The 17626-nt window shown below is 45.0% G+C and overlaps 1 protein-coding gene across 1 annotated transcript in view; it reads left to right on the top strand.

Moving 5' to 3' along the window:
• The window catches only part of PDSS1 (decaprenyl diphosphate synthase subunit 1), a 41211-nt gene extending 24027 nt beyond the window's left edge, over nt 1-17184 (top strand). The window contains exons 6-9 of the mRNA XM_082647276.1: nt 8241-8321; nt 8422-8535; nt 14181-14261; nt 17035-17184. Of these exons, the coding sequence (XP_082503402.1) occupies nt 8241-8321; nt 8422-8535; nt 14181-14261; nt 17035-17175 (417 nt within the window). The 3' untranslated portion in view covers nt 17176-17184. The remainder of the gene's footprint in view (nt 1-8240; nt 8322-8421; nt 8536-14180; nt 14262-17034) is intronic.
• Nucleotides 17185-17626: the final 442 nt, after the last annotated feature.

Here is a 17626-nt window from a genome sequence, read left to right as displayed (position 1 = left end):
GGTATGCGGGCCTCTCACTGCTGTGGCCTCTCCCATTGCGGAGCACAGGCTCCGGACGCGCAGGCTCAGCGGCCATGGCTCATGGGCCCAGCCGCTCCGCGGCATGTGGGATCTTCCCGGACCGGGGCACGAACCCGTGTCCCCTGCATCGGCAGGCGGACTCTCAACCACTGCGCCACCAGGGAAGCCCGATTTTGTAGTTCTTGTTTGATAATTTCTTCTTTTTGTTTTTCCTTTTGTGGTTTCATGGTTTTCTTTTGTATTATGCTTGAGTTCCTTTCTTTTTTGGTTTTTGTGACTCTGTTGTATGTTTTTGATTTGTGGTTACCCTGGTGTTCAAGTATGTAGACTCATAACAGTATCTACTTACTTTAGACTGATAGGTTCAAATACATTCTGAAAGAGCTATATTTTTTCGCTCCTGTCTCCCACATTTTGTGATTTTGATGTCCTATTTTACATCTTCATGTTCATCGTTTTGCTGTTAATTGTAGTTATAATCACTTTTACAGAATTTTTTGATTGTTTTTTAATCTGTGTGCTGTCTTATTTAAGTGATCTTCAGTCCTTTTATATATTTGCCTTTCCTATTGTGTTTTTCTCTTTCCTATAGATTCTTGCTTCTTTTCTATTTAGAGAAAGCCTTTCAATATTTCTTTTAGGGTAGGTTTAGTATTGATGAGCTCTTTTAGTTTTTGCTTGTCTGAAAAATTCATTCTCTCTCCTTCTATTCTAAATGATAATCTTGCTGATTAAAGTACCCTAGATTGTGGGTTTTTCCTCTCAGGACTTTGAATATATCATGTCACTCCCTTCTGGCCTGCAGAGATTCTGCAGAGAAATCAGCTGATAGCCTTATATGGGGGTTCCCTTGTAACTGACTCTGTTTTTCTCTTGCTGCCTTCAGAATTCTCTCTTTAGCTTTAACTTTTGCCATTTTAATTGTGATATGTTTTGTTGTAGGTCTGTTTGGGTTCATCTTGTTTGGGATTATTTGTGTTTCCTGTACATGGCTATCTATTTCCTTCTTTAGGTTTGGGAAGTTTTCAGCCATAATTTTTTGAAATGCATTTTTGGTCCCCTTCTCTCTCTCTTCTCCTTCAGGAACCCCTATTATGCATAGGTTGGCACACTTTATATTATCCCATAGATATCGTATGTTGCTTTCATTTTTTTTCATTTGTCTTTCTGTGTGCTGTTCTGATTGGGTGATATCCATTATTCTGTCTTCCAGATCACATATTTGTTCTGTGTCATTTAGTCTGCTTCTAGATTGGTTTTTATCTTGATAAATGATGTGTCTAATTTTGATTGGTCCCTCTTTACAGTTTCTAGTTCCTTGTTACGGTGATCTGCATTTCTTTCAATAGTTTTTCTTAACTCCTTTAGCATTCTTATTACCTCCTTTTTGAACTCAGGGTCTAGTAGACTGGTGAGCTCTGTTTTATTGGTTGTTTTTTCAGGGTATTTCTCTTGTTCTTTTGGGAGTAATTCCTCTGCTTTTTCAATTTCACTTAACTTTCTCTGTTTCTACGAATTTAGGAGAATCAGTTGTCTACTGTGGTCTTCAAGGGGTGCTTTTATGTAGACTGTGAGTCCAGTATTTTTGGTGTGAGGCCTGTGTTTGGTGTGGATGCCAGCCGTGTCTTTCCTCAGAGTGTGCTGGCTATTATCCCCTTGATAAGGGGTGTGATTGGTGTTGTGGTGACCAGAGCCTGCACTGGAAGTTGGGCAGGACCTCCTCTTTGCTCTGTGGCTGTCACAGCCCTGTCAGGGGCAAGGTCTGCTCCCCAGGTGTTGGAGTAGGTGCCCTAAGGGTTGGGTTCAGTAAGGCTCTGTTGCCCTTGAGAGTGTGCTCTGTTCCAGAGGAGGTGAGTGCTGAAGCAGGTGAGGCCCATGTGGCCACCATGAAACTATGCGCCACCAGTGCAGGCATCTGCACCTCTGCCCAGAAGCAGCCCAAGGTCATGTCCCTTTCTCTGTTGTGTTTTTCCCAGACCTAGTGCTAGGCTGTGGTGTGGAGTGGGCTGGTGCTAAGGGCTGGGGCATTGTGGCTGCAGGTGGCTGTGCTGCTGCCTGGGACTTGATCTGCCTCTCCCAGGACCTGTTGGCCCCAGAACCAGCTCCAAGCTGCGGTGTGGGGCGGGCAAACCAGAGCATAGCTGCTGGGGAATGAATTGCTGCATACTCCTCCCCAGGGGCTGTCCGCCCAAGACGAGCATTTCTGTGGCATCACCCGGTGTGTGCACTAAGTCTGCATACCAAGTCCACCACTGACGGACCCAGCCCCACTATGTGCACGCAGACAGTGGGCTCTGAGGTTCGGCCTGGACCATGCACCAGGCCCTCCCGGCTGTCTCCATGCAACTAGACCAGGTCCTCTCCAGGACCCGTCCACTCCGTCCTTCTGAGATTCAGTGCCTAGCTGCTGTTTATACTAGTAGCCCCGTCTGGCGTGCGTTTTGGACTGGGAAGTGCGATGAGGTGGCAGGTGTCAGTGCCCGTTTTGGCTGTGACTGCTGGTAAGCCCGCACACATGCACTCCTCACGAGCAGAGTCCAGCCCCTCCAGCCCCTCTGTCTGTCCCAGTGGACCTCCCAGCAGACGGGGGGCTCCCCAGGGTGAGGGCCTGCCTTTGTGGACCTCTCCTCCTTCACCATCCCTCCCAGGGGCACCAGTTTCATCCTGATGCCTTTTTTTTTTCGGCCTATGCAGTTACATAGAGATCTTTTTTTGTAGCTTTAGTTGTATATGAAATCTTCTGCCAGTTTGCAGTTGGTTTCCTGTGAGAATTGTTCCACATGTCAGTGTATTTTTATGTGTTTGTGGGGGGAGGTGAGCGCCACGTCTTCCTGCTCCGCCATCTTGCTCCCCTCTCTGTCCTGAATCTTCAGTCTCTTCTAACCTGGAACAGTTCCTCAGTCTTTCTTTGCCCTTGTATAACCTTGATATCTTGAAGAGTCCAGGCCGGTTATGTTGTTGAGCCCCTCAGGTTGGTTTGGCTGGTGTTTCTCAAGGTGAGGGCCAAGCTTGTGAATTTGGGGCAGGTACAACAGAAGCAGTGCTGCCCCTTCAGGCCACCACATGGGGAGGCCGGGTGCACCATGGCCCTTTGTCCTGTGACCGGTCCGTTCATTTTGATCACTTGATTAACGTCATGTCTACCAGGTTCTTCCATTTAAGTTGACTGTTTTTCCCTATTTGGGGGAAGTATTTTGAGATTATGTAAATGGTTCTGTTTCATATCAAACTCTGACTCTGCTTTTAATGTCTATTTGTGATTCTTTCCTGAGACAGTTGCCAAATGACGGTTTCATTCCATCATTCCTCCTGCACGTCAATTCTGCAGTAGACTTGGTATTTTATTCTAAGGAAGAGCTCATTCCATCATTCCTCCTGCACGTCACTTCTGCGGTAGACTTGGTATTTTATTCTAAGGAAGAGCTCATTCCATCCTTCCTCCTGCACGTCACTTCTGCGGTAGACTTGGTATTTTATTCTAAGGAAGAGCTCATCTGTATGGACTCTTGGGTTCTATTTTAGTCTATGGATTGTAACCATTACTGTTATTTTAATGCTCAGTTGTACCGTATTTGGCCAATGGGAAAGGCCCTTTAACCTGACTCCTGTGTCCTATTAATCTGTCCCTGTCATTCTTTCAGTACTTCCTTAATTTCTGGCAGGAGATGTTCCAAGCTTGTCTTGTCCTCCCCAGCGCTGGGATCCATCATTTCTCCAAGGGGGTGCTGGTTCCTTTTGGTGGAGAATGGTATTTAGAAATCAAGACCTGGACACTGGGTATCGTTGCTCCTAGGCTCTCCCAGTGGACAGAGCTAGGGAATTTGTGTGTGTATAATCTCTGTATGTGGATATGTGTATAGCTATGTCTTTCTCTATCCATCTGTGTTTATTCAAACCCCTGAGGTATCATATTTTTATCATACTATAGGTTTCATGATTTATACCAACATTCTGCCTTTCCATACTTGTAACTTCCTTCCCCAAAAGTAAGAAACGTGGACCCCATTCTCTGCAACATATTTATTTGCTCAATCCTAGAATATACCATACGGGGTTAAAAGTTGATGGCTCATATCTCTATGAAAAAACCTAGTAGTTCAGTATTTATAGTTCCTTTTGTCTTTAGCTTGAGGATAACATTGTCACAGTTCTGTGTTCAAAATTTACCTTTCCCCCTGTCTCGCTGCAGTGGTTTTATTATTTGAAATATGGTTCGGTTCCTTTTTATTCCATTTTAGGGATTCCCTTCCATTCTGACTGATTTTGTGCTTTGGTTTCGAGGTGATTGTTGTTTCTAGCGTGTGAAGCATTAACGTGGCTCCGGAAGTCAAGTGTACAAGAGGTGACTGCCCGCTCATCCCTTTCACCCTGGCCGTACCCGATCCTTTCCACCCACCCTGTAAGTCACCAGTCTCCTTAGTGTCTGCTTCCTCCTTCCTGTGTTTCTTTTTACACAAATGAGCACATACATGCATGTTATTTCCCCTTTCTTACAACAAAAATCAGTATTATACTCTACTGCTTTCTGTGTTGCTTTTGCATTTGCTTTCTGCAGTTAACAGTATACAGTGGATGTCAGTCCATGCCGATTTGTAGACTCTTCCTCTTTTTAAACAGCTGCATCGTATCCCACCGTGTGGATATGGCATGGTTTACTCAGCATTCCTACATACGGACATCCCGATTTCTGATATAACTACAAATAACCCTGCAGTGACTAAGCTTGTGCAGATGTATTTTTGTGTTGTTAGAGGTGTGCCTTTGGGCTCTGTTTTAAAGTAACGGTGTATGTGGTTTTGTTAGAATCTATCAAACGTCCCTCCATGAGGGCTGTGCGTATGCGTTTCCACCAGCAGTTTAGGGGCAGGTCTTGCGTGTTTCCCTACAGCAACACTAACTGAATGTGGCCTCAGATTTTAATATTTGACCGTCTGATAGATGAGAAATGGTATTACAGTGGGGTTTTAATTTACATCTCTCCTGAGTGAAGTGGAACTCCTTTTAAGATCCGTAAGGGCCGTTTTTATGTCTTTAATTTTTGTGAATTGTCTACTCATGTCTTTTGCCCATTTTTCTAATGGGTGGTTGGTCTTTTTTCCCTCTCAGTTTTAAAGAGATCTTTATATATTAAGAATATTAGCCCATCATCTGTGATAACTATGTTGAAAATGTTTTCTCACAATATTTTCCATTGGTTTCTGACAACAACCTGTTTTGATATTTTTTATGTAATGGTGGAGCTCCAATAATCTCCATTATTTTTATTTATTATTGTTATTTTTTAAATAATTTATTTTGCCTGCGTTGGGTCTTCGTTGCTGTGCGTGGGCTTTTTCTAGTTGCAGCGAGCAGGGGCTACTCTTCGTTGTGGTGCGCAGGCTTCTCATTGCGGTGGCTTCTCTTGTTGTGGAGCACAGGCTCTAGGCGCGTGGGCTTCAGTAGTTGCGGCGCGTGGGCTCAGTAGCTGTGGCTCGTGGGCTCTAGAGCGCAGGCTCAGTAGTTGTGGTGCACGGGCTTAGTTGCTCTGTGGCATGTGGGATCTTCCTGGACCAGGGATCGAACCCATGTCCCCTGCATTGGTGGCAGATTCTTAACTACTGCGCCACCAGGGAAGCCCCTCCATTATTTTTAATAAATAATACCACAGTACGTATATTAACTCTTATGGTGGTGTAAACACACCCTTTAAAGATAGAGATGCTTGATAAACGTCAAGTGCTGTGCCCCTGCCAGTGTAAACAGGACTTTCTGACCCTTCTGAGGCAAGGTGTAGGAGAGCCCCCTGAAAGGTGTGGACCTTCCCCCCAAAGACACACGTGTGCACACGTGGCCTGGCTGCGGGCCTGCTTCAGACAGAACAGTTAGCTGAGCTCTGCTTTCTTTTACCGAATCGCTCTTTGTTCTCCACCCTTCTCCAGAAAGATGTGAGGCATCTCTGTGATGCTAAGGACAAGAAGCATTCATTTCCAGCAGCACGCTTGTTTTCTGTTTTGGGGGTTGCATCGCTTCTGCCTTTCCTGGTTGGGTAGGACAGATCCAGACAGTCCGCACCTGGGTCGGGGGAGTAGGCCTCTGCAGGGGTGAGGGGTGCTCTTTGCTCTGCACTGCTGGACATCGAGCAGAAATGTCCCTTCCCAGCCTGGGGGCCAGAAGCTGCCCGCTGAGGAGTAGCGGGCTTCTGTGTCTGCGCCTGTGAGCCACAGCGGGCAGCACAGGCAGACCTCAAGGCTTCATGCGTCCTGGGCCACGTGACTTGGCCTGTCTGAGCCTTGACTTTGAGGTCCATTGGAAGCTCAGTGTAGCCGAGTGATGAAGAAGAGTCTCTGGAGGAGACCTCCTGGGCTCAGTCCTGACTCCACCGTCTCCTTGTCCTGCAATGTCTGGTGCCCTCTGTGTCTCAGCAGCTGCCTCCTCAGTGAGTTAAAATGGGAGAAATCAGAATAGCGCCCAGCGCATAGAGCGTGCGCAGTGATTGTTAGCTTTTATTGTCATCAACCGCAGAAGAAATATTTATGGGATGTTGTGAAATTTAACTAAGATAATGTAAAGTGCTCATCATATATACTCCATAAATTTTAATTCTTTGAGTTTAGAAATAGAATGGAGTTTTTAAAAATCTTTGACTTCTCAGGAAGGAAGTTTGCATTTCTATGCTGCTTTGTGTTGAGGAAACAGCGTTACCCTGTCTACAGAATTGCTTTATGAGTTATTTCTGCCTGGAAGGGGGTGTCATTGTGTTCTGAGCTCAGCGTATCCCAGGCTGCCCAAGCCTTGCCATGCACTCATTCTCTCAGACAACTTGATGCATTTCTTCTTTCAAAATTTCTACACTGTCTCCTGGGTGGTCTCATAGATCCCTCCCTACAGCCTGTGGGTCAGTGCCTGCCAGTGGTAAGGACTTTGCTGGTGAAAGCAGTTGAGTTTATTATTCACTCAAGTAAGGGGCCGCCTGGCCTTTTATGATGTGCGCTTTTTTATCAAGGATGTGTGGCCAAACATTATACAGGCACAGGCTTCATCCAGTCATCAGAAACCTTCTCAGGGCCGAGCAGGTCCTGTGCTCTGGCTGCAGCAGAGGTGCCTGGACACTCTCCAGGCTCCTGTTTGCGCGTCCGGTGGAGCGGAGGAGGACTGTTCACAGTCACAGCAGGCATACGGAGTTAGAACTAGCTGCCCGGCACTGTGCTGAGCGTTTACAGGTAGCATCACGTGTATTCCTCACGGCAGCCCTCTGCAGTAGGCACTTAAGAGCCTCCGTTTTACAGATGAGGAAACTGAAGCGCAGAAAGACTCAGTGACACACAGAGTTCACGTGGTGCCTGTGGGCCAGAAGAGGCCGTCTGGCTCTCCGGGGGTCAGTACAGACCTTCCCTCTCCAGTAGGGGAGTGTCCCTCTCCTCCCCCACCCCCCATTCTGGTTTTTACCACATCTGTTCTCTGAAATGTGGCCGGGCCTGCTTTGCATGCTTAGCAGAGCAGCGGGAAACGCACTGAGTGGCCAGTGCCAGCTGGGTTTTTTGTAGTTTTACAGAAGACTTAGAAGTCCTATTTCTCCCCCACTGGAAAGGGGGAAAAAAGGCTTTTATACAGTTACATGACTTCTAATGAGAGAAATATGGAAACAATAGGGACAGGGGCATGAGACTTGAGGCTATTACAGACACATCAAGAAATAATAGCATTTCAGGATTAAGTGAAATCACCAAAAAGTATTATAAGAAAGGACTACACATGGGGAAATAAACATGGCAACATCCTGTGTACAATAAGATCAGGTTAGATATCTATCCCTAAAACAAGGGTAAGTCGGTAGAAAAATAAAAATAATGCCAACAGTTGGGCGAGGTTTGCTGAGTGCTGGAAGCCAGCATTTCAAATACTGGAGTCTCTTTCATTTGCATGTCAAAAAGGCTGACCAGCAGAACTGGTCTAGTCGTAACTCAGTTTTTTCTGAGCGGTGGGAAAGATGGCTTATCCTGTGAAAGAAGGGGGAAAAGGAGAGTTTTCTTAAAGTTTAAGAAAACAATCTGAGGCTGAAATCCTTTCATTACAAACGTTTGAAACACAGGTACTTTGTACGTGTTTGGTCTCCTGATAGCAGTCTCTCCTGACTGCACATAATCCAGCCTCACTGCCTCTTTTCTAAGAGGAAGGAGGCGTGACTCCCCCTCCGGGGCTGCTGCCCTGCCAGCGGCCTATCTCAGGATCCTCTGTTTCAGGTCTCTGTCCTGGGATGCCCTGACCCAGTGGTACATGAAATTGCCTATCAATACGGAAAAAACGTGGGACTCGCTTTTCAGGTTGGTCCGCTGCTTTGTAAGAGTGTGGCCTGTTGGTCCAGCTGGCAGGGTGGCGGGGACACTGGTGTGGTGCTTGTGACAGCCCTTTCTCCCTTTCCAGCTAATAGATGACGTCCTGGACTTCACCTCGTGTTCTGACCGGATGGGCAAGCCGACCTCAGCCGACCTGAAGCTCGGGTTAGCCACCGGTCCCGTCTTATTTGCTTGTCAGCAGGTAGGTTTTTTTGGGCTGCATTGGGTTTTCGTTGCTGTGTGCACAGGCTTTCTCTAGTTGCGGCGAGGGAGGGCTACTCTTTATTATGGTCCGGGGGCTTCTTATTATGGTGACTTCTCTCGTTGCGGAGCATGGGCTCTAGGCGCGTGGGCTTCAGTAGTTGTGATACACGGGCTCAGTAGTTGTGGCTCACGGGCTTAGTTCTCCGCGGCATGTGAGATCTTCCTGGACCAGGGCTCGAACCTGTGTCCCCTACATTGGCAGGCAGATTCCTAACCACTGTGCCACCAGGGAAGTCCTAGCAGGTAGGTTTTGTGAACTCCCTTGGACACATTGCTGAGAAGCCCTGCAGGACCAGGACCTTCCAGGCATGGCTGATGGGAAGGTTAGATGAGGAGATGGAAAGCACTTCTAAGAGACCACAGCTCCAGATTTGATCCTAGTTCCAGGACTGAGGTGTCCAGGCCAGTCATTCCACATCTAAACTCTGTCCGTTTCCTTATCTGTAACATTGAGAAGATGACAGCCTTCCTCCTAAGGTCATTGTGAGGATTAAGTGAGATGATGTTCGTGCAGGTACTATGTAACTTAAGCACTGTGTGCATGTAAGGAAGCATTGTGACTCTTTCCGTGTGTCCTGGGCACTGACAAGGCGGATGGTGTCTACATCTTGATGATAGGGCTGGACTTTGGCTGTGCCTCAGAGCCCCTTAAACAGGCACAGGAAGGCCTCCAAGCATGAGAAATTCTCCAGTTCTAGAAGTTTAATGGGACTGTTTGCTGCTCTCAGAGAGCCTCAGCCATTGCCTCAAAAATGTCAGGAAGTCAGTGGAATGCACTAGAACCACATAATTCCTCCTTTCTCCAGGTTGAGGGGCTGTCAATTAAGGAAGTAAGTTAAGCTACCTTTATATTCTCCTTAATACGGATGAAAAGCTGAGGAGAAGCTGCAGAGATGCTGTGGTGACTTGCAAGGCAGACGTTTCCAGAACCTGCTTTGGCCCCTGGCCACGCTGCTTCTGGCTGTGCCAGATGCTCTTTGAAAGAAGTAGAGCCTTAGCTGGTGTTTGGACAGCTTTTGAATAGATTTTCATCTTAGTGGTATTTAATTTGTTATTGAGCAAAGCAGTAAAGTGGTCATCGCTGTGCCACGAAATCAGAAATTAGCTCTTTGATCTAAAATTGTGTAACTTTTAGTCTTCTGAAGATTTTGCCTCTATTCTTTCTCAAAATTTACAAAGATAAATCATGTCTTCCATAGACCTCGATGATTCCATTTTGATATTACAGAAACCTTGCTTTCGATCAGTTGCTGGTGCAAGAAAGGAGAGGTCATCTTTTGGTCACTATCTAATAGAGCCGTAAACAGGGTGACCCTCTGAGGAGGCTGATGCTTGGGGGCTGGGCCGCTTACCTTGGGCGGCCCAGTAGCGGACAGCAGTCAACCCAGGAACGAGGGCAGGGAATGGAGGTGCTGATGACCAGGCTCTGGGCAGCCTCTCAGGACATTGAGGCAGAGGTGAGAAGTGCAAGGGCTGCTAGGAGTGGCTCCTTTCTCCCACACAGACTGACTCGCCCACCCAGAACTCAAGAAGAGTATTCATACGTGTGCCGCGTTCTGGCAAAAATCTGTCAAATCCCCTTGTGTGCATTAAAGCATGAGTGAGGGACTTTTTTTTTTTTTTTTTTTTTTTACCATTAACCCACAAAAAAGCAGAGGATTCATGAGCCACGTAAACGTAAGGCATCCTCAGATTCGGAAGACAAGGCTCTGGCTGCCGTGTGCACAGCTGCAGACATGAGTCTGTTCCCCAGGCCCTGGTGAGGAAATGTGAATAAGGAAAACAAGCTGGGCCGGCTGCACTGAGCTGCTGCAGCCCTGGGCTTATCAGGATGCCTGAGGAAGGCACCTTTCCCTGAAGAAGCCTGCATCTACTAAAAAGCCTTGGGGGCTGTGCTGATAGAAATCTTTACAAGTATAAATAATTGTCATGAGCCCCGTGATACTAAGTTAACAGCTGAGTCCTGCTTCAATTTTAAGATGACTGAGAATGCTTGCCTCTTCTGATTGTGTTTCACTACGAACATATTTCAAAAGAAATGCATTTGCTTTTCTCTACACAAAGGAGTATGACTAATTCTGTGTTCAGATACGGAGGGGCAAAGTCGGGGAAATGGACCACTCCTACAGATTGACTTGTCAGTTACCTACAAGAGATTAAAAAATGATGGTTTAAAAAGGCAAGGAAAAGGAACAAACAAAAGCTTCCAGTGTCCCAAACCACAGTTGTGTGTGTATCACTGGGAAATCCCAGCATCACAAGGCACATACTCACCCTCAGCAGACAGCGCTTTTCCTGTCTGTCCAGAAGGCAGCAGGAAAAGGAGTTACAAGGCACATCGTGCAGCCTTAGAAAAGGGACACAAATAAGGCCGAGCACGACGCGGCTCTGGACAGGACTTGTTTCCTAAGCAGACTGATTGTTCTGTCTCACAGCACATGGGCCAAAAGTTAGGTTAGATACGTCTAAGTTCTTTTCAACTATAACATCAAGTTTAGGCTCTACAGCAGATTATACTGTCAAAAATTAGGTTCTTGGTCAGAAATTTGTCAAGATTTTGGAGCTAAGATTGATTGGGGTAAAACAAGTCCCAAAAATAACATGAGAACGTGCCATATCTCTATTTAATGAAAATGCATTGTTTTTATAATTTGCAAAGGATTCTTTTGTTTGTTAACTCTGATCTCACAACTCCTTTTTGTGGTAGGTATTATGTGCCTTCTACAAGTAAGAAAGTGATGCTCAAAACTTGGCCAGAATGAAACCTCTGGTAAACGGCACAACAGGCAATTAAACACTCCATGTCTTCAAAGACCAGAGTCGTTTCACCACACGCTGCAGTGTTACTGCCTCTGCTCGTGGCGATCAGCGCAAGTGCCCCATGGGCCTGAGCCCTGGGAGGCCGCCCAGAGCAGAGGACTGGCTGATCCCGCACTGAAAAGGCACTGACGACACTCAGAGGAGTCTCAGTGTCGGCCTTCAGTATTTGTCCTTAACCTGCCCGTTTAGTGGAGTAGTGGCAAGATGTCTGTCATCTTTCTCCATAGGTAGGTGAGTTTCGTTTGCAGATTAGATAAATTAGTCTTTGAACTTTTCTGCTTATGAACATGGAGTTTCACTGGACCAAGACAAGCAGCCTTGGGAAACCACTTTCCCTATTTAGCATGCTGGGTTGTCTTGAAATTGGAGTTTGTTGATAGAAAGTCCCTCTGTCTGGAATTCACTATTTTTGACCTCTCTCTGAAGGGGTTTCTTGACAACAGGGTATTTAAGAAAAGCTTCTGGATTGCTGGGAGGTCCCAGAGATGACTGTCCTTCCAGGTATATGTGTACACATACTGTCTATAAAAACAAAAACCTTATGTTAAAGTAAACCTTTAAAGAATAGAGATTGGATTTCAAGATCTTCAGAAACCAAATGGAAGTGTTTTCTTTTTTTGGTGAGATTCCATTAGTTCCCAGATACCCTTTAAAAGCTCTCTCCTTCCTTCTGCGATCAGTCAGCAGACCTAAATGTCAGCCTGTAGTCGTGCTTCCACTGCTGTCACCAGCACCAGCCCCGCACCAGCTGCACGGGCTTCTGCTCGCTGTGACTGTTGGGGCCTTAGAGTCACCCAAGTTCTGCTCGAGTAACAAGCTCACTACAGTTTACTGATCGCCTTTGTCGTGAGTTTATGGACAGATTTCACAGTTGGACTCTGATTCATCCACGGATGATTTTCCTACTCGTAAAATCATAGCCTAGGCCAACAGGAACTTTATTTCTCAGCACATCTGCCTGTTAACATTTCTTATTTCTTCTCACACATTCTGGGGACAGGGGAGTGCCTCAGGGAAGAGTTTGATATTGATACTTGCACATTAAGATTGCACACACTACATGTGTCAGAGGAAGGATGTAGTCACACTCAATGAAGGAAAAAAATTGTTTTTTTCAAATTTTGCTTTCTCAGTGCTTTTTATAGTAAAAGGAATCAGAGAAACCGCCCAATCAGCACATTTTACCATTGTTGTTGGTGCTGCAGAAAAAGCTCGTCTACCCTAAAAATGGTAATTTTACCAGATGCCCAGGACAGTATCACATTAGCTTTGAGGATATACGGCCTTATAGAAATCCAAGTTTGAAATGTGGTATTAAGAAACTAAGACCAATGCCTACTTGATTTGACTTTTGACCAGTAAAATTGATTTGAGCTTTCCTGATTTGTTTCCTATGAAACTTCAATTTTTATTCTTAAAAGGCCAGTACCTAAAACTAATTACGGGTTTTCATTTAAGAACTAACCAGTTGCCGGCTCTGTAAATTTCATAAGGATGTTACTAGCAGCCTCTGCTTTGTCTGGACACGTACTTTGCTCTGAAAGGAACATTCTTAATTCCTCATTTGCCATCATCTAGTTGAGACTTTTCTCTCTCTGCCCTATTTTTCCTTCTAGGATTACTAATACCGAGGCGGTGGCTACAGGACCACAACTGCTTTCATCCCTCGGGCTCACTGCCAGGGAAGCGCTGGCAGCTGCTGTGAGCACTGCCGCAGCCAGAACCAGACCCCTCTTAACCTCTTATTTCATGGACCCGGAAGTTGGTAGAACTAAGAGATTTCTGATCAGGTAGCTCAGCCCCTTCCTAACACAGATGAGCAGGCTGAGGGGCTCAGCTGTGGCAGCACCAGGACTAGAGCTCCAGGCTAGACAGTGTCCTGGCTTCCCAAGTCCGATCATGGTGACAGTTATCCTACCTTGCTGCCAAGTACTATAGAACATAGATTTTGTCTTCAATGCGTCTTGTACCTGTCTTCTATTTTCCTCTTACTGCCATCAGCTTACCACTGGTCTTTAGAATTTACTACAGCAACCCGACTGCTGCTTCTACCTCTGTCTCTCTAATGCGATGGTTCTCAACCTTGGCTGCATATTAGAAATGACTGAAGTTTTTCAAACTATGGCGCAGGGTCACGTGACTCCAGGGCCGGCGGTGTCGAGCCGCGCTGCCCTCGTCCCCTCCACGGGCCGCCTCGCGGAGCTCTGCCTGTGATGCCCTCTGCTCAAAGACCTCGGTAGCCTTCGGTTGTCACTCAGTTTCAAACTAAAAACAGATTGCCCACCTTCTTCTTAGGCCAGTGGTTCTAATTTGTCAGCAGAGACCAGCAGGACCAGAAGCATCTGGGGACATGTTAGAAGTGTACACTCGGGCCCCAGCGCTACTTAATTAGAAACCTCGGGGGAGAGGCCCGGTAGGCCCCTAAAGCTGAGAGCCATAAGAGAAGCCAGTAAGGAGATTTTAGAGGTGAACGCTTGCTCCTCTTCTCTCTCTGACTCGGCCCTGGACCGAGGATACAACAGAACAGTGGAGGGAACATGGATCAACGGCTGTCCCTCTTGTGCACCAGCTCGTCCCTGGACCCGGAAACGGGCGTCCTCTTAGCTCTGCTGCTTTTAATCGCTAGTTTACTGCTCCCCCGCCCCCATCACTTAAACATTTACTCACTTTTGCGGATTTTTTTTTACCTGTTTTTACCTACTAGTGTTTGAACATTTGATTTCTCCCAAGAGCATTAAATAGATTTTCTTTCTTTCTGGTTAGTTCCCAGAAATGAATGCTATGATAATGAGACGGTTCAGTTCACCAGGAGATGTGGACAGAGCGAGACAATACGTATTACAGGTGAGAGGATTTCAAAAAGAAGAAAGGCAACAGCAGGTACAGTGTGGCAGAAGAGTTCTTTAAACAAATAACGTAACGAATTTTTGACACAGACTAAGTTTGATCAATTCTTGATTTGGCAAAAACTGAGAAGGAAAAAGTTATATTATGCATTTTTCTTCTAGAAGTCTTCCCATTCTAATGTAATTGGCCTTGGGTGGGGCTTGGACGCTAACATTTTGGGGAACTCTAAGGGGTTCCCACGTGCAGTCAGGGGTAGGCCTGTTGGTTTGCAGCCAGTCTCCCCCGCGTCCACCACAGCAGCTCCGCTGTCCTCCCGTCACCAGACTCCCCTCCTGTCCGAGCCCTAGGAAACTGGGCTTTCCTCGTCCATCCTACATAACTGCAGTAAATGTGCGAATAAAGAAACGGTACCTTTGAAAAAATTTTAAACCAACATAGCAAATTAAACTTTAACCTTCAGGGGCTATAAGCTTATTTCAAATATAGCACCACATATCCTCAGAACTTTTCTGTGGAAGCCAGATCTTTTTGCACATTTTCAGTTTGGATCACTGTATTTTGTGAATGAGCCGTTTGGAGCCAATAGGTCTCATGAATGAGAGAGAGTGAGCAATTTTTAGTAAGCAGTCGTAGTCTGAGATCTGTCGTTAAGTCAAATACCTGAAAGAATTCCAAGTAATTACCTTTCAGATTTTTAAAATTTCCACAAAGCAAAACCCCTTAACTCTCTATACGGTTAATCATAACGTGCTATGGCTACCACCTTTTTAGAGGGTAGTTTGGCTGTATTATTAAAAACTCAGGGTGAGGGCAGCAGGAGCTGATAAAGAAGGCAGTATACCTGGGAGTGGTCATGGCTTCAGAAATGATGATGTTACTGACGGCTAAAGTGAGAAGTGGGACTGAAAAGAGGGAAATTAACTGTGGCTCTTACACCACACGCTGAAGTTCCAGCAAGCCTGGGCAGAGGTGCACTTAGGCAACAAGTCCACAGGAATGTTCCAAAGACCTGTGAACTCCAGCTGCCTGTTCAGCCGCAGGGCTCCTAGCCCCTATTCCCTCACTAAATATGAATGGACAAGTCGGGTTTATTTAGTAGGATTGCTAAATAGTTGATTAAAGCTCACTGAATGAAAGAGTGAGACCAAGTTAAACAGACTCAGGAAAAATAATAGGGGGATTCAAAAATACTGCATTCATCAAACAAGAACAGGATAATATTTTCTAAAAAACAGTGAATAAGAACGAGCTCTAAGAAATTTTAAATGAATGTGAAAAGCCAACTCTGAAGAACTGTTGGAATGTGACATTGAAGAAGTCTTCAAAATGAATACAGCAGCTTCTAGAAGAAAATGCGAAAGGCTCTTAACAGGATCAGTACAATCATGCAACAAATATTTCAGGAAGAGCCTCGAAAAAACAAAAATCAGAAAAAAGGTGGTCACCTACAAAAGGAAAAGTTCAGTACTGGCTCAGGGTGCAGCGAAACCCTGGACTCTAGAGGGCAGTGAGCAAGGCCATCCAAATGATGAGGAAACGCTTTCAACCTAGAATCTGTATCCAGTAAACCATCCACTAAGTAGGAAGGCCAATGTCACTGTTACACAAAGAACGAAAAAGTTGACTTCCAGTATACAGATTCTTGGTAAGTTATTTGCTGATGTGCAACAGAACTGTGGAAACACCAAAAAGAGAAAGACATGGGTACTAAAACCAGTGGAATGAACCAGAGTTCAATGAAAAGTCATCCTGTGATGGCAGCTGTACGGCAGAGCTACAAAGCAGTCAGTCTAAGTAACGAAGAGAAGGAGGCAATTATATTCAGAAGTGAGCTTCCGTACGGTAAGGCAAAGCAAACTAAAACGTCGTATTTTGAGTCATATTTTGTGTAACTTGGTTCAGAAAACCAGAGGTCTCTCAACCATGATACTACAAATACTGTTTTGAATGACAGAGGGAACCATGGAGAAGGAAATAAAATCACAGTACATGTCTAGATTCTGCAGTAAACATTTTGACATAATGGAAATAGTAAATGTAATTATTTTATTAGTGTTTAGCTTTTAGAAAGAACCAACATAAAAACATGGGTACAGAATGGAATGCAAGTCAAGTCTCTAGTGTAAACATAGAGGAAAGAGAAGGAGCACTGGTGTCCTCATCTTAAAGATGAAGCCAGAAGTCGATGCCACATGATGTGACAACAGTAATCTGTATTAGAACTAAAGATAGCAGGCAGTGGTCAAATTAGGAGACAGTATGGGTGGGCTAAATCCTTGTCTTTCTTAGCAGAAAGGCAATAGATAACAACTAAAATTACGAATTGAAACATTAAAGCCAACAGATAAAACTGGTGCCTTTGGAAGAAGGGAACTGTTGCTTTTCATCGTAAGCTCTTCTGTACTTTTATTTATCATGTATGTATGTTAACTTTCACTTGGAATTTTACTGTATAGATTTTATATGCAGAACTTTTTAAAAACTCTAATGCTTAAATGAAAAATAGGGGGAAATAGAAGGTTACTTGATATTAATGAGTTCACTGCTTGGCATGCTAATAGAATAAAAACGTGCTTCTGTCTAAGAAAGGGGCCTAAAGGAAGTGGGCGGAGGAAGCTCTGTGAGTTGGAGAGAGAACATTTGAAACACAGTTCGGCTCCTCACTACCGGATCTCAAAAGTATGTTTTAACTCATATAGCAGGAATTTAAGAGCTGATCCCAGTGGGTGACATGCATCTGTTCTGTTGTATTTTGTCCTGTGTCCCGTAGAGCGATGGTGTGCAGCAGACAACCTACCTCGCCCAGCGGTACTGCCGTGAAGCAGTGAGAGAGATCAGTAAACTTCGACCATCCCCAGAAAGAGACGCCCTCATACAACTTTCGGAAATCGTGCTCACAAGAGATAAATGACAGCTCGTTCTGTTATTTCTGGCAGCTATTTTACCAGACTGTGCCTAAAGAATTCTGTGGAGTATACTTTGCTTCATGTGCAGGTAACCAAAAAATCATTTTAAAAAATCATTTCCACCTTATTAATGGGACTTTTTTTATTGGCAAAGTTTTTCAGAAAACTTTTTAAATGTCATTAAACCATCTGAATCTGTCATTCTAGTCCTGTAAACTCTAATCGCGGTACTTGACGGTTAGATGTGGTATTGTTTACACGGTTAATATCCACATGTAAAGCCATTACACAAATAAATAATCAATGTTAAAATTCAAATGGTTTATCTTGTTTCACCGTAGGAGTAAAGATCATAAAACTGAAGTCTACATTTCAATCCACATTAGTTAGATTTTAACAGTATCCAAAATTTCATATAGGAGAATGGTTTATTATAAAAGACTGTACATAAAATTT

Source organism: Grampus griseus (genome assembly GCF_964374135.1).
Source record: "Grampus griseus genome assembly, chromosome: 2".
NCBI lineage: Eukaryota > Metazoa > Chordata > Mammalia > Artiodactyla > Delphinidae > Grampus > Grampus griseus.
This window is presented reverse-complemented; position numbering and strand designations above follow the sequence as displayed.